This window comes from Sceloporus undulatus, chromosome 2 (genome assembly GCF_019175285.1).
Source record: "Sceloporus undulatus isolate JIND9_A2432 ecotype Alabama chromosome 2, SceUnd_v1.1, whole genome shotgun sequence".
Classification (NCBI taxonomy): domain Eukaryota; kingdom Metazoa; phylum Chordata; class Lepidosauria; order Squamata; family Phrynosomatidae; genus Sceloporus; species Sceloporus undulatus.
The window spans coordinates 158,616,454-158,639,933 of NC_056523.1; the positions used below are offsets into that span (position 1 = coordinate 158,616,454).

Below are 23,480 nucleotides of genomic sequence, written 5' to 3' on the forward strand. Positions count from 1 at the left end.
ATTTCGCAACGCATTTGCAAGGGTAACGGGAGACAAAGGCCTGATTTCCCTTTTCCCCCGTAGTGCACAAAAAGGGGAGGAATGACGCTAAAACTACGGGAGCGTTGCACAACGGGCTCCCATAGAAATGAATGGCGTCTGGAAGAACATCGCACTATCATGTTATTGCGCAATTATGGTGATACAAACATTGCGCAATAGGCAGGGGAAATCGCCAAAAACTCACGTCTGATAAACTCCAAAATCACAACAGTCTTGCTGGAAGAAAAGTGGCTATCCCCTTTCTCTGAAGGAAAGTGGAGATCAGTTTTCAGTTTCTGCAATACTATTTTACCCTGCTCAGTTTGGAGTAGCTTGAGAAGCTGCCTTGGTTCACCTGGCTGGGTGGAGAGGCTGCCCAGGACTTGCAACAGATAGATGAGATTTTCTGTGCATTTCCCATCCAGTTCTTGCTCTTTGGTGCACAGAGTGTCCAAGAGGCAGCCAACCATCCCTGCCTTCACCATTTTACAAGAGCCTGCTGTCCAACATATCCATTATCAGTTCTTGCTTATGCTCTCCTATATTTTCTTGGGAATCAGTTTGGATATCAGAAAGGTAACCAAATTGACACATGGACTAAAAATCCTATGGTAAGTGAAGGGCCCAGTCCCACCCTGCACAGCTCCAAGCTTCTAGTAGCTCGGCTCTCAAATGCTAAAAGAGGGCTGAGGAATCTGTGACCAAACAGACATTGTAAGGAGTGAGATTTGATTTTCCAGCAGCCGCAGGCCCCACACAACCAGTAATGTGAGTTCATTGGAGAAGTAACCTTTCAACATGGAGGGTGAAAGATTTCTCATCCCTCTACTAGGGACTTTACTACACCAGCACTGTTATCACAGCAATTGCATTGTGGGGGTGGGGGGTGGAAGCATATTGTGTTCACAGCCTCGATAACACACATCTTCAGACTCATGACAGGCTGCTGCTGTCATTGCACTCTCTTTGTGAGTCCCCTTTAATCCCACCTCCCTGCTTCATACTTCATTTTGGTGTTGTCGTTGTTTCATGCAATTGTGGAGCTCTGCTACAGCAGTAAAAACGTTTTAGAAATAAATAAATAAATAAGGGGGAAAGGTAATCCAGTTGCTCAGGAATAGCAAGGGGAAAGGGGACAGTAGGAGATGAGGGGCACTGATACTGTCAATATAATGGGATGCCCTAATTATGGTTGGGGGACATAGCAGCTGCAGGTCAGAGGCATTATAATGCAGTAAGTATCACCAAAATGTTTTCCAAGTATAATTGTAGTTTAAAAGATGGTTGTAGTAATCTCCTGTCATATCTTAATCCAGGAGTGGTAAAACCCCAGGCTATTGCCACACCAAGCATATTTTTTAGAGTGGCATAATGCCAGGCTATTGCCACACCAAGCATATTTTTTAGAGTGGCATAATGCCAGGCTATTGTCACATCAAGCATATTTTTTTTAAAAATGGACCCTTTTTGTGGATTCGGAGTCTGGCAGTTTTTCTTTCTTTTCACGTAAGTCTTTGAAAAGTAACAGGAAGCCACAAAATAACTTTCTCCTTCCGAAGTGTGCAAAACAAAGGAAGCAAACCCTGGTGCTGCTGCCATGTTCAGGAGGGCAAGCCACAGCATCGGCACTTCTCCAAAACCCTTTCCTCTGCCATCCAACTGTGTACATATATGCAGTAACCTGAGCTACATTCTCAGAACCCTCTCTTCCAAAGAACAACAATCAGACTAAGTAGTAGTTCGGCAGTTAAGAGGGCTGGGAAAAGGAACAAGGTCAAATCCAGGGTGTAATCTCACAATGCATCACAGAACAATGATAGGCACAATTCCTGCTTTTTGAAAAGAGTTCCATGCACTCCTATGTATTTCTGGATCCTCATCCAAACAAGGCAGTCTTCCCCAAACTGTGGATTGGGGCACAGACATGTGTTAGGGTAAAGACAAAAGGGTCTTATGAGCCCACAGTGCTCTCCCACAGACAATCCCTCCTGCCCAAGTCTGCAGATAGTGATTCCTTATCCCAATTTTGCCTTCTCTCAGTGGCTGAAGATCAATCTTTCCCATCAGTTGCTGCTGGACAATTTAATCACAGACCACTGCAGAGAGAGATGGTAGAACCATGGGTCCTCCTTTTAGACAGGAGACATGCCCCAAAGACTGAACCTATTTGGGGGAAAGATTACCTTAATAAAAAGCAGAGTTCTAAGAGCTGTGGGAAAGAACTCTTCCAAGTGGTGTTTTAAAAGGGCAGTATTCTGTATTTTTAATATAATGTGACTATGGAACTTGTTACTGAAAGTTGAAGAAACAGTGAGCTGATAAGCACACATACATTCTGGCTAGATTGTGTTCTAGTGTATAATCAGATATGGAATTGTGATAGGGAAGCCATAAACTAATCTTCAAATTTAATGTATAGCTTTGTATAGCAATATTATTATTGTTGTTATTGGCCAAGGGAAAGACTGTTAACCAAATGACCATGTAGCACTATAATGGAAAACTTGGCAACTGAGATGATTTCTAATTTACCCAATTTTTTAACCTGGCAACTGCTGCTCTGCTTTTTAGTTTTTGAAAACTGGACACCAGAACCCCTTTCACTTTATTTTTATTGCATCTTCAGACAGAGAATTCTTGGCACTTGCCCACATGCAAGATTTGTTACACTCATTTGTTCTCTCATATTCGTGCACACATTCTCTCACTCAGTCTTTCACTCACTCACACAAACTCACTTAACAGCAACTGCATCCAGATCTGGTTAAAGACCAGGAGATGAAGTTCTATAGATGAGGGACATAGAATTTGCCACTTAAATAAAAGGAGCACAGTGGCAGAGCTATACACAGACTTTAGTATTTTCAGAGAAGTAAGCACAGGACAGGAAGAAGTACTGTTGCCGAAATCTTCATGCCCTTTCATCTAAATCCTTTGTCCCTGCTCAAATCTTTCTTCAAAGAAGAGCAGCATCTGTTTGGACTGAAGGACAAAAGTACTATGCACATGCCCAAGCCTTAGGTCACACTGAGTGAGAGGATCTATCAGCATTGTTGCCTCCGCTAGGTTAGCAGCACAAAGTCATTTCTGCTTCCCATAATGTCTCAGTGCATAGCTTTTCAGAAAGTTAAAATGACTGCATGCTGAAAATTAAAATGATCACAACAGGGTTATGGAATATGTACCTCTCCAGATGTTTTGTGGGGTTGCCATTCCCTTCAGACTTAAACAATAGAACTAATGGAGAAGGGTGTAGTAGTCCAACATCTGAAAGGCTGCACACTTCTCAACCCTGCACAGCTGCTTGCCAATCCTCTGGTCCATCACTGTAGGAGGAACAGCTGTCAGAAAGCACTTTGCCAAGAACACCACCTCCCCACCATAGCTATAGCCAGACATTAGTATTTGTGTGTATGGACTCATGATACTTGTGACTCTCTATTCCCTCCTGGCCTAAAAAAAGTCATCTTTGAGTTGGGAAGCTTAAGATAGCCTAATCCATCTTCTGTATAAGAAACAACTGCTGTTGGTTATGGCAACATGGTGAGATGACATTTGTCTCAACAGACAAACGTTGACTTGACTTGAAAAACTGATTCAGCCTCAAATAATTTAAGCAGGGATGGAGAAGGACCAACATGCGTAAAAAGTCTGGAAGCCATGCCCTATGAGGAACATATTAAGGATGTTTAGTCTGGAGAAGAGGAGGTTAAGAGGTGACGTGACAGCCATGTTTAAATATTTGAAAGGATGTCATATTGAAGAAGGAGCAAGCATGCTTTTTGCTGTTCCAAAGACTGAGACATAGAGGAATTGATTCAAACTACAAAAGGAAAAGAGATTCCACCTAAATATTAAGAAGAACTTCTTGGCAGTAAGAGCTGTTCAACAATGGAATAAGCTGCCTCAGATGGTGGTGGAGTCTCCCTCTTTTGAGGTTTTCAAACAGAGGCCGGAAGGCCATCTGTCAGAAATGCTTTGATTGTGTATTCCTGCATGGCAGGGGGTTGGACGGATGGCCATTGTGACCTCTTCCAAATCTGCAGTTCTATGACTGTATTCTAATGTAGATATAAAATTACATATTGATAGGAAACATATCCTTTTGGCTTGGGCGTGATGTATGAGGCAGGCACTACAATCTGCAGAGAATCTTTCCTCGACTTTAAGAGTGGGCAGATGTGGCTCTCTAGAGGTTTTTGGAATGCAGCTTCCATAAGAACTCACCAATGGCTATACCGGCTAGAGCTGATGGCAGCTGTAGACAACTAGAGAGCCACAATAACCCTATCTTGCTTTACAGTCAGAGGTCTGAAGTGTTTCTAATTAAAGGATAAGAAACTTAGGCAGTCTGGTCACATTTTGGCATGCCCCACTTTTTATACAAGCAATCTGGTCATATTTTGAAATGCCTCTTCAAGTATTTCTCAGACATCCTGTCCCTGCTGTATGGTTCCTGCTGTAGCTGCCCAGGAAATAGAGATCAGACTTGTAAAAGGCTAGAGCAAAAATTCCTCATGCTTCAGAACCATTAGCCTGATAAAAGCCTCTCTGAAAGCATGAGGGCAACTTATTGGAGGTCTGTTGGCTCCTAACAGACCATACAGCATTGCAACTCTCAGACTATATTCCACTTTTCCTAAAAAAATTATTGTCTGTCTGTGACAAGCCACTAAAACATGAGGGTCTCAGATCTGGTAGAGGACAAACTTTGTAGACAGAAGGATCCAGGTTCAATTTCAGTTTTAAAAAAGATGAGTTTGCTGGAAGGTAGTTATCCTTCCCTAACTACTGCCAAGAATAGGATGTCCTGGCGCAGGTGGACCATTGTTCTGACTTGGTTAAAAACAAACCCCAATGCTCATACATTTTCTCACTTCGTAAGATGATGAAATGATAGTGGCTATTTCACAAAGTTCACTGAAAGTACATTCCTTATATATACCTCAGCTTTTCAGTGTGATCCACCATGAAAGTAGGAATAAAAAGTACAAAGCACAAATACATCTGTGTTAAGTATTATAAACAGGAGTTATAAAACAGTAACAAAAACAATCGACAGGAAACAACTGGCTACAACAAAGAGATCTCTGAAACAGGCCTACAATCCAGCATGTACTCACTGAATTAAGATTAATGCTTCAGGGTCTGACATTTGGGTAGTTAGCCTACAGGTAAAGAGCTTGCACTTTAAAAAAAAAAGGCTTTAAATCCTTATGTACATGTTCTTAAAAAACACCATTGTCAAGTTAAACTGAAAACCACTTCGGTGCAGGTAAGGCTCTGTGTTGCTTAAAAAAGGCACTCTGGACAATTAGGGCCCTATGTGGCATCACCTCTCACATGAAGGGATGAGTGGGGTCATGCTCTCTGGCCAAAACAAGCCTGCTGGCTTGATTCCACCACCATGCATCTACTGAAGGGGGACAGTCTGAAGAGGGAAGCCAGCTTCACAGAATGGAGGGTGGGTTCCCCCTATGATTTCAAAGCCTGCACCATCAGTATACTAACTCATACAGGAGGCCCACAGGAGTACAGCAGGCTTCTCTTCTCAGACCCAGAGTTCAGCACATCATTTTAAAGAAATAATGTGTCAGGTGCTACTTGTTCGAAAGCAACATGTTGTTTTAAGAGAAAAATCAGAGTATTTTTAAAATTCACTTAAAAATGCACAAATGGCCTCAAACCCAATAAACAGACCCCTCCCTGCAAAAACCAGCATTTTAAGAATGAGTAAATATTCCTTGTTATACCAAAAATAGTAATGACACTACCAGTTGTTGCATTGTCTTTTAAAAGTGCAGGTGCTGGTAAGAAATGGCCTAAATCCACCTGTTAGTTCCCAGTTAGAGAAGACGTACTGAATAAATGGAACTTGTGTAAGAGTTGATTAAACAAGCTCCCATAGATTCCTTGGGTCTACCCTAGCTGGGATTCACAGCACTGTTACCCAAAAAGCAACAGCTAATTTCATTACAGTACTGTAATATATTACTACCAAGCTCTGATCAATAGAGTGATGGGGACCTTGCAGTCCTTTGGGTGTTTTGGATGATCACTCCTGCCATTGCTGACTGTGGTTGATGTGAGTTAAGAGTCTAACAATATCTGAAGGATCACCAGTTCTCCATGCCACCTTAATGTATGGACAGTGGTGGGGCCAGGGCAATGACATGAAGGAGAAGGTTAGGCTGAGGAGTTCCTGTTTTCTTCTCAGGTGACTAATAGCATGAGGGGCAAATGTCTGAATAACTCTGAGGAATAAAGCCTTAGAGCTTAATTTACATTGAGGTGGGAGATGGGATGGGAAAAGGTTGGGAAGAACAACTCCCTTCTTCATGTTGCCAAAATGCCTTAGGGAAAGGATTAACTAAGAGCCTATCCATACTACTGAATTATAATGCTATGATTCCACTTCAGCTGCCCAAGGACCCATCCTATGCAATTCTGGGATATGAAGTTTAGGGGAGCAGACTTTAGAATCCTTATCCAAGATTCTCATACTTCTGACCAAATCAGGATTCCACAGGATGCAACCTATGGCACTTACAAGTGGAATCACACTCCTACAAATGTGTAATGTGAAAGGATCCTGAAATAGTGTAAATTCTCACAAGATACTGTTGTATGGCACACATACAAAGGCAAAATGTCACAAAAGCACCACACGTTGGAATAAATTTAACTCCCAACAACTTGTAGCACTGTCAATAATTTCAAGTTACTTCCTAACTTTTTAACCCCTGAGGTAAGGTCACTACAAAAGGTAGTTTACCTAGACCAAAAGGCATTGAACATATAGCTGTAGTTCTAGGTCTGCTACCAACTAAGGCATGTAAGCCCTTCATTTGGAAAAGGGGGGCATGACTATGGCTTGTTTGAGCCCACACGAGGGCCATGACTAAACACGCTTCAAAGGTAGGGACACCCATGCTAGAGTACCCAGTTAATTCCAGCTTAGTTTAGAAGGCAGCTCCAGACACCCTGCAGAGGAAGGTGTTTTTTCTTCCTTTACTTAACTTAAATGAAAATAAATTACTACATTTTAAAACCCCTTCTTTCGTACTACTTTGACTCAGTCACATGTGGTCTCAAACCCTGTCCCCCAAGGGGGGGGGGGAATGGAGCACCTCTTTCAACCATTAAAAGAAAAATGGAATTTAGAAAGACTATCACAGGCTAAGCCAAGGATGTTTGCATACAGGGCAAAAATATTCAGAGCTGTAGGCTGAGTCCAACTATGTCCCTGCTTAAGGCACAAGTGGAAGAAGACAATGTCAACCCTTTTCAGAGGCAGCCTCGAGGGGTGGTCAGAGGAACTGTAGAGCCAGAGTCGTAATCCAGATCCACAGTAGTGTGAGCGCTGGCATTAAGATTGCTCAGTGAAGTGCCTGTTCCCAACTGCTGGCGGTCACGCAGGCTCTGAATGTAACTCTTTGTAGGGAAGGGAGGAGAGAAAGAGAAAGACTTGTCAGGCCACAAACCAGGAAAGGGGAACAACACATTTCCTTGAACCAAGCAAATGCAGCATGCCCCGCCCCACTTGAGGGGCTAATGCACATTTATAATATGTATCTCCTGTCTATTGTCACCAATACACCTAATGTGGAGAAGGAAGTACAAGTCCCCAAAGAAGCAACAGGTAAGACACAAAATGGACTTATGACTAATCACAGATCAAATGCACATGGCAAGCATGTGTCCCTGCAAATTTGGAGAGGCATACCTTTCATGCATAATTTCCTAATGTAATGTACAATTGTTGTTTAGCACCAGGGAAACTGCCACATGTGCTGCAGATTTCAGGGTCTGGTTGGTCTGGACAAAGTCTTTCCTCAGCTAAGATTGACTGGTGTCCCTGAATTCACCCATTCCTACTTTTCCTGAACATTCATGTGGTTTTCCTTAGAGAGAAATGGAGCTATATCTGCCAGATATATAGGATGCATCTCCACTTTCAGTATGAGCTGAAAGGGAACATTAATATTAGACTGAAGCACCAATGAACAGACAGAAAATACAGAAGGTAAAATTTCTTCACTATGGAATCAGGATGTGCTGGTAGTCACCAATCTAGATAGCTTTAAACTCTAAAGAGGGATTAAGGCTAATAAGGATGCAAATGGCTATTAGACATGAGATCTATATTCAGAGCTTATAAATGTTATTTTTTTTAAAAAAATAAAACATTACTTTGTTAGCATTACTTTGGGGGAAAGTAATTTCTTGTCATTATCTATTACTGTTAAGCATCATGCTGATAAAACATTACTTTTTCAATTGATAAAAAATCGTGAATGCAAATACATTCCATCCAAAATGTTCCATAGTAACTCCTTATCCAGGAAACCTAATATTTACCTTGTTATTATAGTGCTTAAAAGCTACATGACTGTTTTTCATTACTAAGAATGAACATAACAAACAGCAGTGTTGGTGTTACAGGTTACAGAATTCTGAAATCCAAAATGCTCCAAAATCCAAAACTTTTTTCATGGGTAGCTGAGATAATGACACCTTTGCTTTCTGATGACTGAATGTACACAAACTTTGTTTCATGCACAAAAGTATTAAAAATATTGTGTATAAAATTATCATCAAGCTGTGTGTATAATGTCTATATGAAACATAAATGAATTTTGTGTTTAGACTTGGGTCTCATCTCCATGATATCTCATTATGTATATGTAAATATTCCAAAATCCAAAAAACCTTATATCCAAAATACTTCTGTTCCCAAGCATTTTGGATAAGGGAGACTCAACCTGTACTTCCAAGTTCTGACTGCATCTAGCATCAGAAGCAACAGAATGCTAGTCACTTGTTGTGTGCCTTCAAGTCGTTTCCAACTTATGGTGTCCCTAAGGCAAAGCTATCATGGGCTTTTCTTGGCAACCCTACGGCAAACCTTAGTGACCCTAAGACAAAACTATCATGGTTTTTTGTTTTTTGTTCAGAGGAGGTTTGCCATTGCCTTTCCCTGAGACTGAGAGAATGTGACTTGCCTAGTCACTCAATGAGTTTCATGGACAAGCTGGGAATCGAACCCTGGTCTCAAGTCATAATCCAAGACACAAACTGCTATGCCATGCTGGCTCTCATACTACTCACTAGGGAACATTATCTCTTTTTTCAGAGTTAAGCAACAAAGAGCACATATATTGTAAATGTGATAGTACAGTGGGTCCTTGGTATCCACTGGGGTTTTGTTCCAGGATCTCCCGTGGATAACAAAATTTGTGGATGCTCAAGTCCCATTATATATAATGGCACAGTGAAATGGTACCTCTTATATAAAATAGCAAAATGCAGGTTTGTTTATTGGAATTTATATATTCTGGGGAACATGTTCAAGCCATGAATGCCTGAATCCATTGATTAAAAAAAATCCTTTGATATGGAGGGCCAACTGTATACATAACTTTCTGAAATTAACATTATGTACAGGTTACAAATATCAGTCAGAATTGGTGGCCTGGAGGAAGGATCTGGCTGCATTAAGACAGAGGTCAAACTAGACTGCTTTGTATCTCTTCAAGCTGTAAGGATCTACTACTTCAAGGTGGATTCCAATGGCCATTGATGACTATTGGTTAATAGAAAAACAATGCTTCTCCATGAAGCTGATAAACGGCTTAATCCATTGGCACAGAATATCCTCAGTGCCCAGCCAAGCAGAGTCTTGGGATACTACCATTCCAGAATATAATCAGCAAAGAGGCTATCATGTGTAGAAAACTGGGGTGGGGGAGGTTAAGGGGAAGGGAAATGTTTCTTTCTTGAATTGGGATGAGGAATGTGTGTCCCTCCAGATGTCACTGGACTGCAACTCCCCTCACCCCTTACCACTGACTATGCTGGCTAGGACTGATAGGTGGTGCAGTGCTGCAACATCTGGAAGCCTCCATGTTCTTCATCCCTACCCTACAACTTTACAAAAATTAATAATTTCTGTCTTGCTCATCTTCTCGTCCTCATCACATAATCCTCATTTCATGTCATTAGTCAATAAAGGTATGGGGAATGGCCACAAGAAACAGAAACAATTTTACCATGGGCCCATAGAATTATAGTGGTATGATTTCACTTTAATTGCAGTAGTTCCACTGTAGGGCAATTTGAGTTTCCTAAGGCTTCAGCTTTTGGTAAGGAAACAAAAATATTTAAACATAAAAAATGTCAAAGCCTGTTAGGGTCTAGCTTTAAATTAGCAGAACAGCAGAAAGGTGCCTTTGGTTAACTACGGTATACTTTCCTAAGAACTGAGACTGCCTCAAAAACAACAAACACATAGCTTGTAGTTTAAAACAAAAATTTACTAATGGCTTTAAACTATATTTACATAGAAGCTATATCCTAATCTAGCCAGCGAATAGTTCAGGTAAAAAGCAATATTTATCTCACTATCTTTCCAAAGAAAGTTGAAAGAGGAGGAAGATGGAGGACCAACAATTCAGCTGAAAATCTTTATAGAGAGAAAATCTGTTAGTCCCAAAGGCGGAATGACCTAAGTCACAAGGTTAGTTTGAGAGAGAGAGAGAGAGAGAGAGAGAGAGAGAGGAGAGTTTGCATGCAGGAATTCCCTATCTATCTAAGGAGAGGGAAAGAGAATGCAAAAATCTTCCAACATCCACCCTATAGGATCCTGGGATATGCAGTTCAGAGAGGGCCTTTGGAACACTCAACCAGGGAGCCCCTCTGGTGCCTTTGACCAAACTACAAGCCCCAGGATTCCACAGGAGGCAAGCAGGACAATTAAAGTGGATCACAGCACTATAACTGTGTTGTGCAGACTTTTTATCCTTGTGACCCCCTTTACATGTGGATGTCATGCCCCTACGCTCAACATAGTATATGAATAAAAATATTTTGTTTGCTTAGTGTGTGTATTGTCATTCACACACTCATATATATTTATATTTTAACATTTGATAAGAAAATAGCTCTCCTTCTCCTCTTCCTCCAGAACAGAGAAAGGTGGAGGAGGAAGAGGAGGAATAACCAGGGCCTCCATGTCTTGCACCACCACCACCACCTTTGATCAACTATTGCACACACCTGGGGATCCCATCCCACACTGGTGTGGTGCAAAAGGGCCTCAGGTAAGGCAGTTGAGAGAGTATAATTGACACTGCAGTAGAAAAAAAGGATAATAAAGTGGGGGGGGTGTTACATTTCATCAACCACTCACTGGTGCAAGGACATCTCCTGCACAGCGCTTAACAGCACTGGGCTTGTGTCGATAGGAGCCTTCCTGGGAGCCCTGGCTCTGCCTCTTCTTTGCTTCACGTTGTCGAATCCGTAACAGCTGTAGCTGCTTCTGGCGCCGATTCAGGACCACTGGGTAAGAAAATAGGAGTGTTAAACTGGACAACATCCATCACCACAATCCCACAAGGAAGCAGCCCAATTAGGACAATGTTAGGAGGGATCAAGGAAACAGCACCCTAATCCAATGAAACACATCCACCGTGGGGAAAACTGAACCATTCACTTGAATTCTGCAAAAAACAAACAAACATAATTATAGGGTACTAACATAGTTTTTTGTGGGTGTTTCGGGCTATGTGGCCATGTTCTAGCAGAGTTTCATCCTGATGTTTCGCCTGCAACTGTGGCTGGCATCTTCAGGCATCTCTGAAGATGCCAGCCACAGTTGCAGGCGAAACGTCAGGAAGAAACTCTGCTAGAACATGGCCACATAGTCCGAAAAACCCACAAAAAACTATGGATGCCGGCCATGAAAGCCTTCGGGGTACTAACAACTCATGTGGTGGGGCAAATATTTTAAAATAAAATATTTAGAAGGTCCATGAAGTTTTTTTTGTTTGTTTGTTTGTTTTTGTAAAAATATAAGGATGCTTGCAAAAATACAGTGGGCCCTTAGTATTGGCTAGGGTTTGATTTCAGGACCTGTTGTGGATACAAAAATCAATGGATGCTTAAGTCCCATCAAACACAATGGCAGAGTGAAATGGAGCTCCCATGGAGCTCTGGCAATGCAATGGTTAAACGCTGGCACTGCAGCCACTCACTCACAAACCACAAGGTTGTGAGTTCAATCTCAGCCAGGGACTCCAGGATCAACTCAGCTTAGCATCTTAGCATCTTTCTGAGGTCACTAAAATGAGTACCTAGCTTGTTGGGGGCAATTAGCTTACAGTTGTAAACTGCTTAGAGACAGCTCACTGCAGTATGATGCAGTATACTGTATAAATGAAGATGCTATTGCTATAAATGGTGCCCCCTTATATAAAAAGTAAAAACAAGGTATGCTTTTTGTAATTTACATTTTTTTTGGAATATTTTCAAGCCATGGAAGGTTGAAATAATGTATAAAAAATCTGTGGATATGGAGGGCTAACTATTCTGAAGGTCTCAACATGCACCTAAGAATTTTAAAAAGACTGGAATGCATTGAATTTCAGAGGGAAGAGTGGGTGCCACCACAATAAATGTGATAGTTTGAAGGACTCAGAGGTCTGGGGCATCAGCAGTAGGATGCTGTCCAGATGAGGAATGAAAGGTCAATATGGGAGATGCTGCTGTTCAGGTATCTAAATCCCAAGTTGTTTTGGGATTTCTCTTACACAAACAGAATAAACAAAGCAAGACAGGGGGGTAAGAAGAGAAATGGGGCAATCCACTTGACTTCGTCTGTTACAGAGTTTGTGAGAAAATAACTTTTTTGGATCACAACAACCAGCATGGCCCATCAAAGAAGCTGGTCTGTCAGTTCAGTGCATAGCTAAAAATATCCTCCCTCAGTACTAGCCCCAAAGACGTCCACTCACCATCTGTGTGGGAGAAGCCCTCAGCAGTCACTTTCCATTGCAGCAGCATTCCCATCAAGGCAAGAGCAGGCCAGGTGGCCAGCACGGCCCAGCCGCACCAGCAGAGCGGGGAAGAAGGTGCCAGGCGGAGGCGGTCGTACACGTGTTGCCCCAAAGCCAGGTTCTCTACAGCATAGTCCAAGCAGAGGGTCAGTACTGCACCCCCAAACACAGCTGTGGAGATCACTGTGAGGGTTTTCTGCCAGCGCAAGGCTAAGACAGCACCCAAAAGTGCTGAACCCAGCAGAGACCCAGCTGGGACCCAGGCACTGGACAGTTGATATAAAGGCTCAGTGGCCACCAGCCCAGCTGTGGCCACTAGCAAGCCAAGCAGAAGCCCAGTCAGGAACAACCCAACTGAGTGCACCAGCATAGTAACTAAGCCACACAAGACTCCAATGCCCAGGGCAATGCCGGCGCTGACCTCCATGCTTAGCTGTGTGTCCAAAATACGCTCCTTGTAGCAGAGCAAGAAGATCACAGCCGAACCAAAGAGCAGCCCTGAGAGGAACATGATGGCTTTGAAACAACGGTAGCCTGTTGACAGGGTGAAAAGAAGCATGATTAGCGGAAGGCTTCAAAGATGAAGTATACAGTGCATGCACTATGTACTATTGACAAAGGTTTAAATCCTCTAACTGTGTTCATTCTGTGGACTGTATTAGCTGCATCTACAAAGACACAGGAAATGTGACAAGAGAACTGCATTGCCAAAACCTGCCCCTCTTTCTGTAACCATTCAGAACAATGGTTTCATGTAATTTGTGCTGCAGACTTCTTGTTATCATTATTCCTGTGAAACAACTTGGTACTTGGTGTTATTCGAAACAGATCAAGCATGAAGGACATAGTGTTCTGGTTATAGTGTGCTATAATGCTAACTATTGTAACTGAAATGTGAGTTTAGTATGGGAGGGAGAATAATTTGTGGCTTACAAACAAGAATACTGTTTTGCTTTTTCTGTCCCCCATAACCATTATCAAAATCAAGACAATCACAAGTTATAACCTGACTCCTAGTTGCATCTCTTGCTGTTTGTACAGCAAAAGTCTCAGGTTACTATATTACACAAAACAAATTTGTTTAAGGCTCTCAGATGCAGTTTTGCCTTTATTTGGCTTATTCCCTTTCATAGTTATCTTCCAAGCAGACTTTCTGTCTGCCTTGCACTGTTCAGATTTTGTGCATCAACCTATTCACAACCAGCAGAACCCACATCTGTCCAATCTATCAGTGACCTACCAGTTCTCATAACAGCAAACAAGCTTAGGGACTCTTGGAAGGATTTTCCCCTCACCCTTATAGTCAGGATCATGTTTACAGAAACATTCCTGACTCACCTACTATGTTCTCCATCTTTGGCAGGAAGTAACCATCTGCTCCACAATAGAAATGAGGCATCTTGAAAGGTGGAAGAGTAGACCCTGCAGCATATTCTAGACTGTCTCCTTTCTCAAGTGGGAAATCCATACTCCTGCTCCTCTCCAGTAAATTTTGTCCATTAACCTGTTCCTTCCCCAGCTTGGGATCACATTACAGCTATTTGACCATTTGGAGTGAAATACTGCTTTCTCCAATCTGGTACCCTCCAGACATATCTGACTACAACTCCACCAATGGACACCACTGGACAGGGGAAATAGGAGTTGTAGTCTGACACACATGCAGGACACCAGGTTGAGTTAGTGTGAATAAATACCTAATGCTGGGGGAAATCCAATTTGACACATGACTGCCATGAAGAGAGAAAAGACTGTCTATAAGCCTACTTTCCACACACATAGGGCATCATCTTGTATTGCTTGATATAGCATAGTAAGTCCACACCTACATTGGGCTGAGCCGTGTCCCACTCCCCAACTTACTGAACAGCCTCTGAAGCTTGCAGCAAGGCCATTCTGTGCTTTGTGAGGAGTGGGCAGCATTGAAAAAGTGACTGGCTGTGTCCTCATGAAATGATTATAGCAGTGTTTAGAATTCAGCAGGACATCAGCAGATCTCAGAACTGATGTCATCATTTGACATCTAACTATAGGGATGTAAACAGATGTTTCTCCTAACCTGCCTCTTCCCTACAAAGCATTGAATGGCTGTGCATATTCTAGACTGTCTCCTTTCTCAAGTGGGAAATCCATACTCCTGCTCCTCTCCAGTAAATTTTGTCCATTAGCCTGTTCCTTCCCCAACTTGGGATCACATTACAGCTATTTGACCATTTGGAGTGAAATACTGCTTTCTCCAATCTGGTACCAACATAGGCTGTTCAATGGTTTTTTGGGGGGGAGGGGGATTTTGGGTGCTGACAGATGTGAGCTGCAGTCCAAAATGTTTGAAGGGCCAAAGGTTCCCAATCCTTGGAGGAGTGTCAGAGAATTGTATTTCAAACCATCTGTTCTCTATCACCATATAACTATGGAATCAGCCTGTTCAAGAAATGCAGTACTTGGCATCATCCAAAGTTGTAGGTTAGGAAAGTGGAGCTGCAGACTTCTTGAGGACAGATGGAGGACAGAGAAGGGACACATGCAAGGAGTTCATACAGTCACAAACATCCTTTCTCCTTTACTCACCAAAGCAGCAGTAAACAACTCCAAAAATGCAGCAGAGAGCACAGATCACAGAGGGCACCACCTCATAGTGTCTGTCAGAAAGGAGGCTGCAGGGGTCCAAGGCAGGCTCACTGGGTTCAGTTGCCCCTTGGTTAAAGCCCCGGGAGTCAGGAGACAAGACAAGTGGAAGCAGCGAGGTGGGATCCATGCTCACCAGCCAGAATTCGGCTCAGCTTTCCAGAGCCATTGAAGTGGGAGAGACAGCCTGTAAAGACAGTTTCACCAGGCTTCAGTAATGACTAAGATCACAATCAAAGCCACACCAAGGTGTGTATCCACACTGCAGAAATAAAGCAATTTGACACCACTTTAACTGTCATGACTCAAGGCCAGTGGCATCACTAGGGTTGGTGTCACCCAGTGCAGTTAACTCATGGTGTTACCCACTCATTGCCCGCTCTGTTCTGCTGTACCCTGCATACATTCCAGTTTAGGAGATGTGGGGCATCTGTTTCACTATATAGTTGCCATATTGGGTGCTAACACTTCTGTGTCAGTTTCCCATCATCAGCCCCATCACCAGCTGCCACCACCATCTCCTTTAGTGGTTGACTGATGTCCAGATAGTCATTATGGTACTGCTGCAACCTAGTCCCCCAACTCTTCCACTCTGCAAAAATAAACTAGTGTGGCACCATTTTAATTGGCATGGCTCCATCCTGTGATTTGTAGTTTAGTGAGGTATTCAGCCTGGTCTGTCAGAGTTCTGGTGTCTCACCCAATCCCACGATTTTGTAGGATAAAGTCATGGCAGCTAAAGTGGCACCAAACTGCTTTATTTCTGTAGTGGAGCTTATCACACGACGGATTTTGCAGCTCCAATCCGAAGCCACTCCGGGTCCAACCATGCGAATTCACGTTAAAAAGTGATTAATTATCACACGTGATTGCTTTTTATGGGGGGGTTGTTCCGAGCCAGATCCAAAGTCAATACAAAGTGACTCCTGATGTAGGTGAATTCGGTAACAAGCGAATTGACAAAAATTGTTTCCAAGCTCACTTTGATTTCAATCCGAATTGGTCTGATGTGGAAGATCACCCCGATCTCACGCCCTCCTGTCACCATTTGTCCTGCTCCTCCCTCATCCTCATCCTCATCCCCCTTCACCCCAAACCTGCCCTCCCTGGCACCTTTCGTCCTACTCCTTCCTCATCCTCATCCACCTTCACCCCGATCCTGCCCCTCCTGGCACCCTTCATCCTGATCCTTCCTCATTCTCATCCCCCTTCACCCCGATCCTGCGGTCCCTGGCACCCTTCATCCTGCTTCTTCCTCATCCTCATCCCCCTTCACCCCAATCCTTAAGGTGAAGCTGTCATGGAGGTTTTCTTGGAATGTTTCTACAGAGGGGATTTGCCCTGGGCTTCTTCTCAGACCCACTGAGCATGCGCAAGGGTGCCAATCTGAATTGATGATGTGATAACTTATTTTGCGGTCGCTCTACTTTGCTTTAGGAATGACCACAATTTAACCTTCACGTGTGATAACTTATCACGTGAATTGCCTTGGATTCGAATTGACTCTGCTTCCCCTTCCCTTCGGAATGGCTTTGTGATTGGAGTTCCTTTTCACGTGTGATAAGGGCCCCTGTGGATATATCCCCTAAACTATATTGTTGCCTGTGCATGAATATGAGATTAATAGGGAGAAGAGGACAGCATCCCAAAAATGGAAAGTCAGAGCCAAAAGGAATGAACATCCAAAATAGTACCATAACAATATGAATAAGATTAATAAAATGTCAATTGTACAACATATATTGGTAGAAATCTTCTTCAAGGTGTTGCTCTGCTAAAGTATTATCGTCTCTAAAAATGGTAATCCCATCTTTTCACTAAAAATATTGTTCAAGGCAGCTAAGATTATTGTTGTGTGCCTTCAAGTCATTCCCAATTTATGGCGGTCCTAAGACAAACCTATCACAGGATTTTCTTGGCAAATTTCTTCAGAGGGGGTTTGACTTTGTCATCCTCTGAGGCTGAGAGTATATAACTTACCCAAGGTCACCAGTGGGTTTACATGACTGAGAGGGGATTTGAACCCTGCTCTCCAGAGTCAAACCACTACATGCAGCTAAGATACTCCAATTTAATTAAAACTACAATCAACGAATGTATCTAAATCGATATACTGAAATAACTCCTCTTTGAGGTAAAGTTACAACATCTGGTTTTTGGTTTTTTGCTAACAAACAAGGAAAGTAAGGTAAGTAGGAGGCCATAACAGAGATGTATAAAACTGGAGAGAAAATACTGGATAAAACTGAATACAAATAAAAATAGGGAAGAAGTTAATATAAAGAAAATTCTCTGCCCCACTACATACTAAAATCTGGAGCATTTCTGTGCAGCTGAAAAGTAGGAGATTTAGGATAGAGGAAAACAAGTATTTCTTCACACCAGTCATAAACAATGACATTTGCTTTTACCAGATATAACAATTCAGCTAGGTTAGGAGGAGACTAGACAAATTCATGACGGGAAAGACAATCAACAGCTCTGTGTGATGTCTGTATATGTTATCTCCAGGATCTGAGATAGCAAACCTAATGGAATATACTTTTTAAGACATGAAGAGCAGAGAGGTCCACTGAGAAAGCTGGAATCTATCTGAATGTTTTTGGGAATGATGGCTGAGACTTAATGTCAGCGTGATTGGGTGCTGCTGAAATTGATGTAGGAGAGAACTGTTGCATGCATGGTCATCTTGTGGGCCTGCCAAGGCCGTTCATTCTTTGAGCCTATGGAGAGCAAATGCTGAACTAGATAGGCCTTTGGTCTGATCTAGCAAGGCTGTCTTTATGTTCAATAGAGCCTCCTCACCTTATTTCCATCACTTTAGTCTCCTAAGCAGTTCACTTCTGATTCCCTTCCCACTCTCCAAAGGTTAAGCTATTCACATGACCCAAGCAGTGGAAAGCATGGCTATCTCTACCCCTCACAACAAGCCAAACTGGTTGGAATTGATAATATAGATCAAACCTCCTCCCTTCCAAATCTGGCAGCCATCACATGAAATCCAAGCCAAAGTTTATAATCCCTGCCCTTAAACTAGAAAGGGATGACGGAGGCACCTTTGGGGTGGGCAAGAAACACAAAGAGGTGGAAGTCCACGATTACGTCTAAATTCAATGGCAATTTAAACTTGGTCACCAGCCAGGACTTCTGGGTCTCATTCCCAGCTCAGGAAGAGAAGGGGGAAGCCTAGAGAATTGGAGCAGGAGTTACAATGAGGAGCCAGAACTTCTGGGCTCCCATCCCAGCTTCAAGGGGAAGGTATCCATCATTTTTCATATGGGTCCCATTTCAAGCTGAGTGAAAGGGAAGACAAGATGGGCAGCCCCAACTCTTCTAGAACCAGGGTTGCCAAGTTGCCCCCCTTCTTGAAGAACTGCTCCCTCATTCAGAACATCACAGACTCACTTAACATGAAAACAGGGTTCCCTATTTCTATGGATATGTCATTTTGACTTGGTTTCCTTATTCTATTTGCCTTTAATCTTTGATATTTCCAAGGTAACTTGGAACAGTTAGATTCCCCCCCCCCCCCCGGATTACAGATTTCAGAGCCAGCATAGTGTGGTGGCTTGAGCACTAGACTACAACCCTGGAAACTTGGGTTTGATTCCTCTTTCAGCCATGGAAACCCACTAGGTGATCTTGAGTGAATCACACACTCTCAGCCCCAGGAAACCCTGTGATAGGGTTGCTATCACAGGTTGCAGAAATGACTGGAAGACACACAACAAGACAAGTGAGATTCTGGGATCTATGGACAAAAAAATAACTCTGAAAAGCTCTGGATTTTCATCAGAAGCTAAAGAGGTGGGAAATCTGTCCCAGACATGGGTCCCAGAAGACCACTGAGCTGTTGTGCTGCACAAGGATATCCCCGAGACTCTGATTCTAATTCTGTCATACGTGCTCTAGACCAAGAAAGAAAGAAAAAACTCTGCAATCAGGTTGGGAGTTATGTTGCACAACTGGTGTTGTCAAACTGCAATGCCCAGTCTTGCTCATCATATTAGTTGTGTTGGCTGAGAGCTGCAGCTCAGCAACATTGGGATCCCTGCAATATGGCGGTAAAAAATTTACAGAAAGTGATGAGAGCAGTAAATTTCAATTGCAAGAGAAGTAGAGGAGAGATGTATTCATAGAGATGGTGCCTACTTTTGCAAGGTAATGAAATAACAGAAACCAGCTCTGCATATTTGTAACCTGCAATAGTCCTAGACCAACATCATAGGATTACGCCCATTTTAAAGAACACAGCTTTCACTTCTATACTGTCAGTCACTAATCTGAATCCACAACCATGTGCTGAAAGCATTAAAAATCCATTTTAAGTCCTCCCCCCATGTTCCACAGGATAGATAAAGTTAATCAGTAAGTAATTTATCCTTGTGAAACAGTTTGTAGTGTAGCACAAGTTACATGTGCTTCATTCCAAGGAAAGAGTGTAAACTCCACACAGAGATAGCTAGATATTACAGTCATGCCTGCCCACATGTTGGTTTGTCTGTGTATCTTGGAAAACAGCCACTGGCAGTGGGACAGTTTATATGCAGTGTATACAAGATTCAACATAACAAAGGGTTCTCAAGTTTCATGTGCTGTCCTATATGAAAACTCTTTTCAAGTAAGAAAATACAGGACATGTCAAGTACGCTTTTAAAAATCAAGCTCAGTGATCACCTAACAAGCTCAACCTTCTCTAGTCTATCCAATCTTTTCTTGAAAACGTTTCCACCAGGATCTTCCAAATTTTTAAATCTGTTTTGATTTTGAAGAAGAGAATGCTAGGAGAGTAGAGAAAGTCCCAGCTATAACCTAGAAATCTTAGAAATAAGTCTAGAACTCCTGCATACAAGCCTCAATTAATTACAGCTTTAACAGAAGCATCATGTTAATACCTGGTGTAAACTACTCCCATTTTCAACCCAAAGTTTAACAGGATAGGTGATGGTTACTTGAAGGAGAGAGGGAGAAAGCACTCTGCACATAGACAAAATCAATATTTTTATTACTGTCCTGTATGCAGAGACCCCACCTTGATTCCTAGCTGAAACTAATTCAGATGTTGATCCTGAGCCGTGGCTCATATTAACACATCATGAAACTTCCCAGCTTACAAGATATATGCTTCTCTGTCCCAAAAAACATTATGAAGTACAGTCTTTCCCTCCAGAACCTGCAGCTGAACCAGTTGGTCCCCAACTCCTGTCCACTGGGGTGTGCGTGTATACATGTGTGCAATGGAAGGATGAACAATATATAAACTAAAATGGCCACGGCAGTGTTGCTGGCTCCTCTTCCCCAACTATGGCTTGGATCCCAGACAGGAAAACGGTGCTGAGTTCAACGGAAATATTCCCTTTGGGATCAGAGAGCTAGAATCAGTTTAGAATACCATGATTAACTAGTGTGAGTTGAGGAAGGGGAAGAGAAGACACAGCTGGGAATCTGGGAGGTGGGTGGAAGGCTTAGCCAGCAATCCCTCAAATTCAGCCCTGGCAAGAAAGGTCTGCCAGTTGTTAACAAAGTTGTACAGAGGCACACACCAATAAAGCAAAACACCAACAGGCAAGAGACAGGGGGATTCTTTTACAAGAAGAGGCAGAGTTGTTTGTTCCTTGTACCTTTTGCACCCTTCTTCCTAAGTGTGTTTATTGTTGCTGTTGTGTGCCTTCAAGTCATTTCTGATTTATGGTGACCCAGCGTGGCATAACGGTTAGAGTGCTGGACTATGACTCTGGAGATCAAGATTCAATTCCCTGCTTGGCCATGAAATCCACTGGGTGATCTTGGGCAAGTCACATCCTCTCAGCCTCAGGAGGAGGCAGTGACAAACATCCTCTGACCAAATCTTGCCAAGGTAACCTATGACAGGTTTGCCTTAGGATCACCATAAGTTGGAAACAACTTGAAAATCACAGGGTTTTCTTGGGCAGTTAAGAGGCAGGTTGCCCTTGCCTTCCTTTGAGGCTGAGAGAGTGTGACTTGCCCAAGTTGAGTAGAGATGTGTCCCCTGGTCTCCCAGGGTCCTAGTCCAATACTGAAAAACCCCTACACTACACTGGACACCCCAATATTAAATTCCACTTTACTCTCAGAAAGTGCATAACCATGTAGAGAGAGAGTACAAAACATATCTCCACTGGCAGGAGAAATCTGTCCCTTGCCAGCTTTTCATTCTTCTTCCACTCTTCCTCTCTTCCAGAGACCTTTCCTCTCCCTCCATCCACACAGATCTGGATGGGGTCCACTTTAGCAAAGCCTTGCCACAAAAGCATATTCTTGCACCAGGAGTGACAGAATCCCCAAACCTCTAGGCCTGCATCCGCCCTGGAGAAATAACCCAGGTTGGCACCACTTTAACTGCCATGACTCCATGCTATGAAATTCTGGGAACTGTAGTTTGTTGAGCCAAGTAGTCTTCTCTGCGAGAGAGCTCTGGTGCCCCAACAAAAATCCAAATCCCAGGATTCCATACCATGGAGCCATGATAGTCAAAGTGCTATCAACCTGGGTTATTTCTGCAATGTGGATGCATCCCTAGCTGTATTAAGTCTGGGAAATAGGAAGCAAGGGGATTTTGCTTTGAGACTCACTAAAAGAAAGAAGCTTTCAGCTCCTGCTCCCAGCTTCTTTCTTTCAGTGAGTCTCAAAAGGTGCTCCTTTGCAACCAGGGCTGCATCTGCGCTGCAGAAATAATCCGGTTTGACATCCCTCAGCTCAATGCTACAGAATGCAGGGATTTGGAGTTTGTCGTGATAGAGAAGGCTAAATGTCTCACAAAAACATACAGCCAGGGCAGTTCAAGGGGTATCAAATCGGATTCTTTCTGCAGTGTGGATGCAGGCGAAGTTTATCACACAAAGGAGGTTGGGAGGCTATCCTGGGAATATCCTGGAAAAATTGCATAATTACACGTAAAGATTTCACACAACGTTGCCAAAACCCGCTATTAAAGTGGTTACAATGAAGCATGAATGCACATCTTTTTACTTTTGGGATTTCAGCAATGCAAATATGGCCTTATTTGCGTGATGGCGTGTGATCCCTATTCGTGCAATTCCTCGCCACTTCCGCTTCATTTGTGGGATGCTTTAAATGTGCTTTACTCTCTCTTTAACGCTGAAATCAGCCCCAGTGTGAGCCACTTATGAGTCTCTGCTTCTCACCTGAGTCACCCTGTACTTACCTGTTTTGCACAGTCAACCAGATGGCTCCTGGGTCTGGGCAATAAAGAGAGTGGCTGCTGCCGCTGCTGCTGCTGGAGAGGAATCTGAGAGCCTCCCTCCTCCGTCCTCTTTCTCCTCCACTTTCAGCCTAGGAAGAAAGGCCATCGGGACCTGAGTGGGTCTCCATCTGGCAGCAGGAAAGGGAAAGCATCCCCAGCTCCCTTGCAAGACTCACCCGCTCAAGTGAAGCAGCCTCTCTGGCAACAGGAGCATCCCAGCATCAGCGCCGCCGCCGCCTCCTCCTCCTCTTTGGCAACTGAGGGGAAAGGGCCAAAAGGCAGCCCCCTTCACAAAAAAGAAGCCCGATCCTTCCTCCCCTCCTCTGCCCCACCGATCCTCCCCTCCAGCCCCCTCCCCTCCCCTCCAAAGCTCAGTAAAATAATCCTTTCCAACTACAGCTGAGGAGGAGTGAGCTCATCTGGGGTGGGGCCTTTGGAGGAGGAGGAGGAGGAAGGAAGGAAAGGAGGGGGAAAGCCCTACATACACCCCCATCACTACCCCCTTTGTAGTCCTGCCTCAGGGTGGCTTTATGGCCAGAAAGAGGCGGAGAGGAGGCACTTTCAATCCAAGGCACAGTGCAGAAATAACGCTTTAACTGCCCTGGTTCAATGCAAGGGAAATCTGGGAACTGGAGCTTTGGGAGGCATTTAGCCGCCTCTGTCAGAGAACTCTGGTGCCAGAATAAACTACAATTCCCAGGATTTCCTAACACTGAGCCAGAGCAGTTAAAGCGGTCTCAAAGTGGATTGGTTTTGCTGTGTGTTTTGGACCT

At 43.3% G+C, this 23,480-nt stretch overlaps 1 protein-coding gene across 3 annotated transcripts; it reads right to left on the bottom strand.

Moving 5' to 3' along the window:
* Positions 1-2,615: 2,615 nt before the first annotated feature.
* On the bottom strand, positions 2,616-23,006 carry LOC121924068 (transmembrane protein 198-like). 3 transcript variants are annotated; one of them, XM_042455150.1, is made up of 6 exons: positions 22,884-22,982; positions 22,669-22,796; positions 15,426-15,669; positions 12,816-13,391; positions 11,213-11,361; positions 2,616-7,455 (listed from the first exon to the last, which is right to left on the bottom strand). In XM_042455150.1, exons 3-6 carry the CDS (start codon positions 15,610-15,612, stop codon positions 7,309-7,311), a joined length of 1,059 nt encoding a protein of 352 aa, XP_042311084.1. In that variant the 5' UTR covers positions 15,613-15,669; positions 22,669-22,796; positions 22,884-22,982; the 3' UTR covers positions 2,616-7,308. The 3 variants fall into 3 exon arrangements, with proteins under 3 accessions (XP_042311084.1, XP_042311086.1, XP_042311085.1); XM_042455152.1 differs by lacking the exon at positions 22,669-22,796 and having other exon boundaries at positions 22,884-23,006; XM_042455151.1 differs by having other exon boundaries at positions 22,669-22,987.
* Positions 23,007-23,480: the final 474 nt, after the last annotated feature.

Excerpts from the sequence above, each read along its gene's own strand:
- LOC121924068 (XM_042455152.1), bottom strand. The coding sequence starts at position 15,612 with ATGGATCCCACCTCGCTGCTTCCACTTGTCTTGTCTCCTGACTCCCGG. Across the intron at positions 13,392-15,425 it reads AGTTGTTTACTGCTGCTTTG|GCTACCGTTGTTTCAAAGCC; the intron begins GTGAGTAAAGGA and ends CCCTGTCAACAG. Across the intron at positions 11,362-12,815 it reads GGGCTTCTCCCACACAGATG|TGGTCCTGAATCGGCGCCAG; the intron begins GTGAGTGGACGT and ends TTTCTTACCCAG.